Genomic DNA, 12,198 nt, shown 5'->3' with positions numbered 1-12,198 from the left:
GTGATTCCCACAGTTACTCACACTTTCCGAGTGGGTGGCCTCAGTCTCCGGAGAGAATTTGGTACCTGCATGCTGTCTTCAGTGGTCTGATGGAAGAAAATCCGGAGATCTTCATCAAGGAGGAACCAGGCTGGAAGGGCAAGTACTTTCTGGAATTTTAGTGAAAATTAGGAAAAATCAGTCAAAAAATATCACCCTGTTTTATAAGATTATTCAATAAGATTAGCTTTAGTTATCACGTGTACATTGAGACAGTGAAACTTGTCGACAACAAACACGGTCCAAGGGCTGTGGTGGGGGCAGCCCACAAATGTCACCACACTACAGGCACCAACAGAGCATGCCCACAACTTACTAACTCTGACCCGTTTGTCTTTGGAATGTGGGAGTAAACCAGAGCACCTGGAGGAAACGTACAAACTCCTGATAGACAGTGGCAAGAATTGAACCCCAGTTGGCAATCACTGCTATACTGTTGGGTCGCTCTATTTTATGCATCAGTGCTTAAGCCGAATCTCAAAATGAGGGACGGACCATTCAGAATGGTAGAGACGGCCTGCCTCGTGCCTGCCTTCACTGGTCCCTGAGTTTAATTGTTCAGAGGTGGTGCTGCGGCTGCACAAACTGTTGGTTGGGCCACACCTGGACCCCTAGCTACAGGAAGGATGTGGTGGAGCATCAGAGTCTGAGGGGAGACCTGACAGAACATTATAAAATTACATTATAAACATTGTGAGAACACAATTATATTACAATTGTAGGAACACAGAACATTATAAAATTAGGATGTGGAAAGTATAGAAAGGGTACAGAGGAGATTTACAAGGATGTTGCCTGGATTGGGGAGCATGCCTATGAAAACAGGTTGAGTGAACTCGGTCTTTTCTCCTTGGAGCGACGGAGGATAAGAGGTGACCTGATAGAAGTGTATAAGATGATGAGAGGCATTGATCGTGTGGATAGTCAGAGGCTTTTTCCCAGGGCTGAAATGGTTGCCACAATGGGACACAGGTCTAAGGTGCTGGGGAGTAAGTACAGTGGTGACGTCAGGGGTAAGTTTTTCACTCAGAGAGTGGAGACAGCGCGGAAAGGGCTGCTGGCAACGGTGGTGGAGGTGGATACGGTAGGGTCTTTTAAGAGACTTTTGGATAGGTACATGGAGCTTAGAAAAATAGAGGGCTATGGGTAAGTCTAGTAAGTTCTAAGATAGGGACATGTTTGGCACAACTTTGTGGGCCGAAGGGCCTGTATTGTGCTGTAGGTTTTCTATGTTTCTATGTTTACAAGAGGTGTAGATAGTTGGAGTCCTTTTCTCAGGGTACAAATGTCAAATACTAAAGGAAATAGCTTTATGCTGAGTGAGGAATGTTTAAAGGTGTGTAGGGCAAGCTTTTTCCATGGAGATAGTAGATACCCGACATAGAATGGGAGACCAGTTAGCCGATCACCTATGCTCCATTACCCGACATAGATTGGGAGACCAGTTCACTGAGCACCTACATTTCATCACCTGACACAGATTGTGAGCACAGTTCGCTGAGCACCTACGCTCTGTCACCCAACATAGATTAGGAGACTGCTTTGTCAAGCACCTACGCTCCATCACCCGATGTAGATTGGGAGACCTGTTCTCTGAGCACCTACTCTCCATCACCTGACTAGATTGGGAGACCTGTTGGCTGAGCACCTATGCTCAGTCACCCGACACAGATTGTGAGCACGGTTCACCGAGTGCCTACTCTCCATCAGCTGACACAGTTTGGGATACCACTTTGCTGACGTAGTCCATCACCTGATGTAGTTTGGGAGACTGCTTTGCCAAGCATCTATGCTCCATCCACCAGAAAAAGCGGAATCTCCCTGTCACCACCCATTTTAATTCCACTTCCCTTTTAACCTCATCTTTGGAAATTTTGACCATTTACTCTTTTCCGTAGATGCTGCCTGACCTGCTGAGTTCCTCCAGCATTTTATGTATGTTGCTTTGGATTTCCAACATCTACAGATTTTCTCGTGCTCATAAATACCATCCATGTATCTCGGTCTTAACCAATTACAAATATTCTATTTGTTCTCTCCCAGTGTTGACGTGAAATATTGCCTGTCCATTCCCTCCCTAGACGCTGCCTCAGTGCTAAGTTCCTCCAGTGTTTTGTGAGTTGTTCCAGATTCCAGCATCTGTGCTCCTCATCTTTGTATACTAATTTGATTCCTTTCCTTCTCTGTTCCAATGAAGGATCTCAGACCTAAACCATTTCTCTCTCCATGGATACTGCCTGACCTGCTGAATTTTTCCAACATATTCCTGCTTTTCATGAATATACTATCAGCTAATTTCTGCCTTAGTATTTCCCTGAACTCTCTTGTGCCCATTTGATTAAGGTATAGTTATCTCTCTTTCCCTGTCCTTTCAACTATGTTAATCTTTCTGATTCTGATTCCTTATGACTGTGCCATTGTTCTGAAACCAGTCTGTCTGCTGTTCATTAACAGTAAGAGAACAATACCACAATACCACATAGCTCAGTTCAAAGAGACCAGGGCAATTTTTAAGTCCTCAATTAACATTTTAAAACACTATGTTTGTGGGAGCTTAGTGTATACAAGTAGACTCCAGCATCTTATACATTTCCACAGCATTAGCCTTCAAAGAGTACATCGGCTGTTGTAAAGTTCACGGAGACCTTGTGAAGTTGCACAAAACAGGCTCTTTCGAGATACTTTATGACTCTTACATTCTGGAATGAAAATGACTAGGGTTAAACTTCCAAGTATTAATGGATGTCATTAACATTCCTTTGATGAAAATACTGCTGACAGCAGAAACATCAGTAATTGACAACACACTCAACCTCCTGGTATTCAGTGGGGCCCAGGCCAGGCCAGACCACTGTCATTAGATGATAAAGGTTCTTTGAAAGATTTAAAGCAATTAACAGCTGCCTCCAGGATGCAGAATAATTGACATCTGCAACCAGCCTCCCCTCCATGGACTCCTGTCTATACTTCTCGCTGCCTCAGTCATCAAAGACCCACCCACCCCAAATATAAATTTATCCACCTGCCATTGAACAGCACCATGGGCACGTAGTGGTTAGCACATTATTACAGCTCAGGGGTGTTGGAGTTCAGAGTTCAATTCCTCTGTAATAAATAATTACGGAATGCATGGGTTTTCCCAGGGTGATCCAGTTTCCTCCCACTGTCCAAAGACGCGCCGATTCGGTTAAATGGTCATTGTAAATTGGCCCATGATTAGGTTAGGGTTAAACTGGGGTTAGGGGTTCCAGGACTGGCATGGCTCAAAGGGCTGGAAGGAAGAGTATCATAAAATAAATAAACAAACAGTAGGTAACAAAAGCCTGATTTCAGTAGTCTTACAGCCTTGGGGAACAAGCTGATTTCCATTCTAACAGTCCTTGCCCTAATACTATGGTACTTCCTGACCAATGATAGGGGGTCAAAGAGATTGTGGGATGGATGGGAGGGATTTTTGACAATGCTAAGGATCCCATGTACACAGCACTCCTGATAACTATCTCGGATGGGTGGAAGAGAGACCTGGATGATCCTCTCAGCAGCCCTCACCATCCTTTGTAGGACCTTGTGGTCAGATGGCTTGCAATTCCCCTACCAGACAGAGATGAAGCTGGTCAGGACACTCTCAATGGTGCTCCTGTAGAAATTGGTTAGGCTGGTGGTTGTAGTGGTGGCGGGGGAAGGGGGGGACGGGTGGTGTTAAGCCTTGCTTGTCGCAATCTGTCAAAGATCTTCAACCTGAGCACCTTGTTTGTCTCATCGTGATGTCCTTATTTACTCTTTCCCAAAACATTTTCTGGCTTTGAACACCATCGTCAAATCCATTAAATAGTAACAGATGAATAGAGAGACTCTTGGAGAAATGGAAGAACCATGCAAAGAAGTACAGTAGCTGGACAAGGGGGAGAAAGGGAAGCATCTGCTGTTTAAGGGACTTCTTACCTTCATGTACATGTTGAGTTCAGGTATTCGTTTCTCTGCAATCTCTTGCTTGTTGCCGAGGTAAACTTTCCCTAATTTGGAACAAGGAAATCTTGTTACAAGCAGAATAAACATAGGTATCATGGGGCAAGTCAAGTGAGCAAAGAACACCGACCTTACCCCTGCTGCCAGGGTAGTAACATTCCACTACAAAACCCCTGTGATCTAGTCAGCATCTCAATTTGAGACCCTTCACCCAGTTTGCTCCGGAATCCAGCACCTGTCATCTCTTGTGTCTCCATTTCACTATTCTACAGCAAAGGGAGAGCAGGGTGAATCAGGAATTCATTGTCACAGGTGACTGTTGAGGCCAAGTCATTGGGCAGATTTAAAGCAGAGGCTGATAGGTTCTTGATAATAAGGACATTAAAGGTTTTGGGGAGAAGGCCGGAGAATGGGGTTCAGAGGGATATGATGGTATGGCGGAGCAGACTCGAGAGACTGAATGGCCTCATTCTGCTCCAATGCCTTATGGACTTAAGGTCTCGTCAAGGTATGCTGTCTTTGATAAAGGTTTCCTCTGCTCTTTGGCAGGAGTTCTATGAGTCCACCACATCTCCTCCTCCACTCTCTGTGATTTCCACTGTCGTCTTATGAGGAAAGATTGAGCAAGTTGGGGCTTTTCTCTTTGAAGAGAAGGGAAATGAGAGGTGACTTGATAGAGGTGTACAAGATGGCAGGAGGCATAGATGGAGTGAAGAACCAGAGGCATTTTCCTAGGGTGGAAATGGCTAATATAAAGGGGAATAACTTTAAGGTATCTGGAGGAGGTACAGGGTGAATATCTGGGGTGGGTGTGCTGGGTACGTGGAACGCCCTGACAGTGGTGATTAGGCAGATACATTAGGGACTTTTAAGAGGCTTTTAGATAGACACATGGATTAGGGAAAAATGGAGAGCTTTGTGGGAGGGAGTGGTTAGATTGATGGTAGAGGAGGTGAAAATGTTGGTACAATGTCGAGGGCCAAAGATCCTGCACTGTGCTATGCTTTCCTGTTTTTCAACCACAGGCTCACCACTATAGTCACATGAACTTGTCTGTTACTCTCTCCACTCTTTCCTCTACCATCTCCCCATCACTCCTCTTCAACTGCATCTACCCCTCTCCTCACCCCTTTATACTGGCAATCTTTCCTTTACCCTTTCGGTCCCAGATGAAGGGTCTTTTTCCAGTAAATGCCTGCAGAAAATGAATCTCAAGGCAGGATATGGTACCAATCACTCAGTGGCCAGTTCACTCAGTACACCTATACACCTGCTTGTTAATGCAAATATCTAATCAGCCAATCACGTGGCAGCAACTCAATGCATAAAAGCATGCAGACAAGGTGAAGAGGTTCAGTTGCTGTTCAGACCAAACATCAGAATGGGGAAGAAATGTGATCTTAGTTATTTTTACCATGGAATAGTTGTTGGTGCCAGACAGGGTGGTTTCAGTATCTCAGAAACCGCTGATCTCCTGGGAGTTTCACACAAGACAATCAGTTTACAGAGAATGGTATGAAAAACGAAATAGTGAGCAAACTCGAGAAAACCTGTAGATGATGGAAATTCAAGCAACACACACAAAATGCTGGTGGAACGCAGCAGGCCAGGCAGCATCTATAGGAAGATGTACGGTCGACGTTTCGGGCCGAGACCCTTCGTCAGGACTAACTGAAAGAAGAGATAGTAAGAGATTTGAGGGGGGGGGAGGGGAATTCCGAAATGAGAGGAGAAGACAGGAGGGGGAGGGATGGATTAAGAGCTGGAAGGTTGATTGGCAAGAAGATACAAGGCTGGAGAAGGGAGAGGATCATGGAACGGGAGGCCTAGGGAGAAAGAAAAGGGGAGGGGAGCATCAGAGGAAGATATAGTGATAAGGACAGAGGGAGAAAAAGAGAGGGAAAGAAAGGGGAAAAAATAATAAATAATAAATAATAAATAAATAAATAAGGGGTGGGGCAAGAAGGGGAGGAGGGGCATTAAAAGAAGTTAGAGAAGTCAATGTCCATACCATCAGGTTGGAGGCTACCCAGACGGAGTAAAAGGTGTTGTTCCTCCAACCTGAGTGTGGCTTCATCTTGACAGTAGAGGAGGCCATGGATGGACATATCAGAATGGGAATGGGATGGGGAATTGAAATGTGTGGCCACTGGGAGATTGGTCTCGCCATGAATCAGTGAACCAGACCTACCGTATTCACATTATCAATATCTAACAGGGCCTTGTGTGCACAATAAAAATGTCCAAGCCTATTAAATGAGTCATCAAATGGCCAACTAAGCTAAAACCTTCTGCCTGGATGATGTCTACATCCCTCCATTGCCTGCACATTCATGTGCCTATATAAGAGCCTTTGAAATGTTTCTTTCTATATTTCCACCACTACTCCTCTGTGATTCTGTAATGACAACTCAACATTCTTTTTAAAAAAAGCCATAAAACTTGGAAGCATCTGGAAGCAGTTTAGACAACTGAAGGGAAACCCCTTGCTATAATTGATTACATTACTACTACTATAGTATTTGCTTTATTCAATAGTCTCCGAGCCCACGTGGCCACTTTATTAGGTGCATCTGAACACCTGCTCATTAACACAAATATCTAATCAGCCAATCATGTAGCAGGAACTTGATGCACAAAAACATGCAGACATGGTCACAAGGTTCATTTGCTCAGCTCAAACATCAGAATGGAGAAGAATAATTGACCTAAATGACGTTGACTCTGGAATAACTGCTTGGGACAGACGTGATGTTTTGAGTCTCTCAGAAGCTCCTGGGATTTTGATTTTCATGCACAAGAGTCTCTAGAGTTTACAGAGAATGGTGTGAAAATTTTGAAAAAACATCCAATGAGCAGTAGTTCTGTGGGTGAAAATGCAGAGGTCCGAGGAGAATGACCAGACTATTTCAGAGGACCTGTCCTGGGCCCAGCACATAAATGCAATTTCGAAGAAATCATGATAGTGCCTCTAATTCCTTAGGAGTTTGTGAAAATTTGGTATTATATCTAAAACATGGACAAACTTCTATAGATGTGTGGTGGAGAGTATATTGACTGTCTGAAAAGAGGATGCTGTCTAAGTTGCATGCCATCTTGGTCAATGTCTCCTATCCACTACATAATGTACTGGGTGGGCACAGGAGTACATTCAGCCAGAGACTCATTCCACCGAGATGCAGCACAGAGCATCATAGGAAGTCATTCCTGCCTGTGGCCATCAAACTTTACAGCTCCTCCCTTGGAGTGTCAGACACCCTGAGCCAATAGGCTGGTCCTGGACTTATTTCATAATTTACTGGCATAATTTACATATTACTATTTCACTATTTATGGTTCTATTACTATTTATTATTTATGGTGCAACTGTAACGAAAACCAGTTTCCCCCGGGATCAATAAAGTATGACTATGACTATGCATCACGGCCTGGTGTGGAAACACCAATGCCCTTGGATGGAAAATCCTACAAAAAGTAGTGGATACAGCCCATCACGGGTAAAGCCCTCCCCACCATCGAGCACATACACATGGAGCGTTGTTGCAAAAAGCAGCATCCACCATCAGGGGACCCCTGCCACACAGGCCATGCTCTCTTCTTGCTGCTGCAATCAGGAAGAAAGTACAGGACTCTTCACACCAGGTTTAGGAACAGTTCTTACTCCTCAACCTTCAGGCTCTTGAACCAGAAGGGATTACTTCACTCACCCCATCACTGAATTGTTCCCACAAACAATGGGCTCACTTTCAAGGACTCTTCAACTCATGTTCTCGATATTTATTTTTTCTTTTCTTTTGTGTCTGTACAGTTTGTTGTCTTTTGCACACTGATTGAATGCCCAGTTGGTGCAATCTTTCATTGATTTTATTCTGGTATTTGGACTTATAAAGTACGTATGCAAGCAAACGAATCTCTGGATTGTATATGGTGACATATTTGTAATTTGATAATACATTTACTTTGAACTTTAAAACATATAGGCTTTGTTGAACACTTTGTCTCTGTCTGCCACAAAAGGCGGGAATTCCCAATGGCTCCCATTTAAATTTTAGTTCCCATTCTCATTCCAACATGTCCATGGCCTCCCCCTCCTCTACATTTCATGATGAGGCCATTCTCAGCATGGAGGAACAACTCCTCATGTTCCACCTGAGTAGCTTCAAACCTGATGGCACGAATATCGATTTGTCCAACTTCTGATAATCTTCTTTTCCCCATTTCCCTTTCTGACTCCCCTCTGATCCCTTCCCTCGTCCTTACTTGCTCATCATATCCTTCTGGTTCCTTCTACTCCTTGCATTTCTTCCATTGTCCATTGTCCTCTCCTATCAGATTCCTTCTTCATCAGCCCGTTTACTTTTCTATCACCTCCCATCTTCTCACTTCATCCCTCCTCCTTCACCCAGCACTAGTGTAACTGGGTCTGCTGTGGTGTCTAAAATGGCTTCTCTGTATGTTATATAAAATAGCTTTTCTGTAACAATAACTGTGATGTAAGGAGTTTTCTCTCTCCCTGCTTGTTTGGGTTATATTATTGATAAGGAGAGGAACGAACAAATGAGTGTCCATGTTATTCTTTTTGTGGGTGATATTCTGTCTCATATGGCTGGGGACCATGTGGTTTGGCGAGTTTCTCGGGCGGCAGAAGATCGCATTTGGAGGTGCTCTGGTCGACCACCCGAGGAGTGGTCCCGTGCGGATCGTTGGAGGCTGAGGACGGAGGGTTGAGGTTCTGCAGGATATTCAGCTCCAACGAAACATTAAGTGCACTGACTTTTAAAACTCTATTTGAACTTTGGCGCCTTTCATTGTTTTATTCTTTTAGAGTGTATTCTTTGTTAACCGATATTCGCAGTAAGATTCATAAAGTGTACGTATTTAACTGCTTATGGTGTTCTGTCTGATCTGTGAATTGGGTGTTTACGCAGCCTGCACCTAAACTGGCTTATGTAGTTGGCTGGTTGCAGGGTTTCCCTGGACACTGAGGAGCAGGGTTTGTCTATAGCCTTACATTAGCTCCACCTATCACCTTCCAGTTTATACTCCTCCCTTCCCCCCCACTTCTTACTCTGTCTTCTTCCTCCTTCCTTTCCAGTCTGATGAAGCGTCTCAGCCCAAAACATCAACTGTTTATTCCTCTCCATAGGTGTTGCCTGACCTGCTGAGTTCCTCCAGCATTGTGTGTGTAGCAGACTTGATGGTTCTGAATGGCCTAATTCTGCTCCAATGCCTTATGGTCTTATTGCATAGGTTACTTTTTTCCTTAAACTTTATGGGAGCTTCCAGTGCCCCAAGAGTAGTGTTGGGTTTCCCACAGAAGTGCTTCATCATTTGTACAGCATTTCAATTCACCCAGAAAGCATCATGGAAGGCACTATAGGAAGACAGATCATGACAACAACCTGTCCCTCGCTGTCAAGAAAACAAAAGAGCTGGTCATTGACTTTAGGAGGGGGTGAGACACTGCTCATGTTTCTGTTTACATCAACAGTATTGAGGTTGAGAGCTTTGGGTTCTGAGGTGTGAACATCACCTGTCCTGGTCCAACCATGTTGATGTCACAGCCAAGAAAGTTCACCAACATCTCTACATCTTCAAGAGGCTAAAAAAAATTGGGCATGTCCCCATCGATACGTACAACTGTTTATTGCTGCTTCATACGAAGTATTCTGTCTGGATGCATAAAGATTTGACAGGGCAATAGCTCTGCCTGAGACCACAAGCAACTATGGGGAGATGTGAACACAGCTCAGCACATTGTGGGAAAAAGCCTCCCGTCCGTGGACTTTGTCTACACACTTTGCTGCCTCAGTAAAGCAGCCAGCATAATCAAAGTTCCCACCCACCCCAGACATTTTCTTTCCTCACCTCTCTCATCAGCAGAAGATAGAAAAGCTTGAAAGCACATGCCACCAGGCGTAAGGACAGCTTCTGTCCCACTGTTACCACTCTTGAATGGACTTCTTTATGATAGGATAAACTCTTGCCCTCACCTTTAAAGAGTGGTTTTATTTGTCACTTGTACATCGAAACACAGTGAAAGGCATCATTTGCGTCAAATCAATCAGCAAGGTTTATGCTGGGAGCAGCCCACAAGTGTTGCCAGGCTTTCAGAGAACACAGCATGCCCAAAACTCACTATTCCCAACCCATACATCTTGGCAGGAAACCGGAGCACCCAGATTTGAGGGGGGACTTGATAGAGGTATTTAAGATTATGAGAGGGATAGATAGAGTTGATGTGGATAGGCTTTTTCCATTGAGAGCAGGGGAGATTCAAACAAGAGGACATGATTTGAGAGTTAAAGGGCAAAAGTTTAGGGGTAACATGAGGGGGAACTTCTTTACTCAGAGAGTGGTATCTGTGTGGAACGAGCTTCCAGCAGAAGTGGTTGAGGCAGGTTCGATGTTGTTGTTTAAAGTTAAATTGGATAAATATATGGACAGGAAAGGAATGGAGGTTATGGGCTGAGTGCAGGTCGGTGGGACTAGGTGAGAGTAAGAGTTCAGCACGGACTAGAAGGGTCGAGATGGCCTGTTTCCGTGCTGTAATTTTTGATATGGTTATATGGTCACAGGAAGAATATACAAACTCCTTACAGACAGCGGCAGGAATTGATCTCTGATCTTATATCTGGTGCTGGAAAGTGTTACGCTAACCAATACACTTCATTAAAAGTCACTATATTATTGCAAGAAATAATAGGGATATATATCACTATTCATCAACATCTTGGAGGACCTCTCCTGGGTTCAGAACATAGATTGAACCATGAAGAAGGCGCATCAGGATGTATATTTTCTTTGATACTTAAGGACATTCAAAATTCAAAGTTCGAAGTAAATTTATTATCAAAGGGATTTTTTTTGCCACAGGCAGCTGTGGAGGCCAAGTCTTTATGTATATTTAAGGCAGAGGCTGATAGATCCATTATTAATCAAGGCTTGAAGGGATATGGCAAGAACAAGGAGATTGGGGCTGAGGAAAATTGAATCAGCCATGATGAAATGGCAGAGTAGACTTGATGGGCCAAATGGCCTAATTCTGCCCCTGTATCTCATGGTCTTATGTATATGTCACCATATGCTGCCTTGAGATTCATTTCCTTGTGGGCATTCACAGTAGAATAAAGTAATACAATATAAGCAATGAAAAACTTCACACAAACAAAAGTTTACAAATAACAAATAGCTAAGTAAATAAATAATACCGAGAAAATGAGTTGTAGAGTCTTTGAAAGTGAGAGTGCATAGGTTGTGGAATCAGTTCAGAGTTGAGGAGAGTGAAGTTATCTACGCTGGTTCAGAAGCCTGATAGTTGAAGGGTAATAACTGTTCCTGAACCTGCTGGTGTAGGACCTAAACCTTCTGTACCTCCTTTTTGACGGCAGTAGTGAGAAAAAAGCATGGCCTGAATGGTGAGTGCCCTCAGTGATAGGTGCTGCTTTCTTGTGGCAGTGCTCAATGGTGGGGAGGGCTTTGCCTGTGATGGACATGGGAGTGTCTATTACTTCTTATAGGCTTTTCTGCTTTTGCAGGCTTTTTAAGTCCAGCAGCTTGGTTTGTCTGCCTCCCGTGACCACCTCATTGATGTCCTTAACTCTGGTGTCTTGTTCTTCAGCTTCTGCCTGTTTGCAAGCAGGAGGACGACAACCAGATGATCAGATTTCTCAAAATGCTGTCCAGGGATGGAATGTTGGGCATTCTTGATGATGGTGTAGTAGTGGTCGAGCCTGGGTCCTGTGATGCTGCAGGTGATGTGCTGATGATAATTGGGCAGACAGAGATTTTTTTCAAGCTACCCTGACTGAAATCCCCAGCAAGGATTGGAAAGGTGTCAGGGTAGGCTGTTTCTCCTTTGTTAATCAATGCATTCAATGCATCAAGTGCTTGACATCTGTCTTTGATGGTGTGTAAATTGCGGTCAGGATCAAGGAGAAGAACTCTTTCAGAAAGTAGAACGATCGGCACTTAATCGTTAGATGTTCCATGTCAGGAGAACAAGAGTGAAACCAGACCATTAGACATGAGCACCATAATGTTTATCATGAAGCTTACCCAACTGCTTCTCCCCTTTTCCGATGGAGCAGATTGCTCCATCCAGTGGATTGGGAACCCCTTGGGCTGGAGTGTCAGAGGTGCACCAAATCTCAGTGAAACAGAGAAAGTAGCAATCCCTCATTTCTCTCCCAT

The 12,198-nt window shown here is 44.0% G+C and overlaps 1 protein-coding gene across 1 annotated transcript in view; it reads right to left on the bottom strand.

Moving 5' to 3' along the window:
- Positions 1–12,198, bottom strand: part of ncf4 (neutrophil cytosolic factor 4) — a 106,264-nt gene that overhangs the window by 44,991 nt on the left and 49,075 nt on the right. Inside the window, exons 4-5 of the mRNA XM_063062333.1 lie at positions 3,982–4,052; positions 22–149 (exon numbers count right to left, since the gene is read on the bottom strand). Coding sequence (XP_062918403.1) covers positions 22–149; positions 3,982–4,052 — 199 coding nt within the window. The remainder of the gene's footprint in view (positions 1–21; positions 150–3,981; positions 4,053–12,198) is intronic.

This window comes from Mobula hypostoma, chromosome 11 (assembly GCF_963921235.1).
Source record: "Mobula hypostoma chromosome 11, sMobHyp1.1, whole genome shotgun sequence".
Taxonomy (NCBI): domain Eukaryota; kingdom Metazoa; phylum Chordata; class Chondrichthyes; order Myliobatiformes; family Myliobatidae; genus Mobula; species Mobula hypostoma.
The sequence above is the reverse complement of the archived record's forward strand: the minus strand, read 5'-3'. Positions and strand labels throughout refer to the sequence as shown.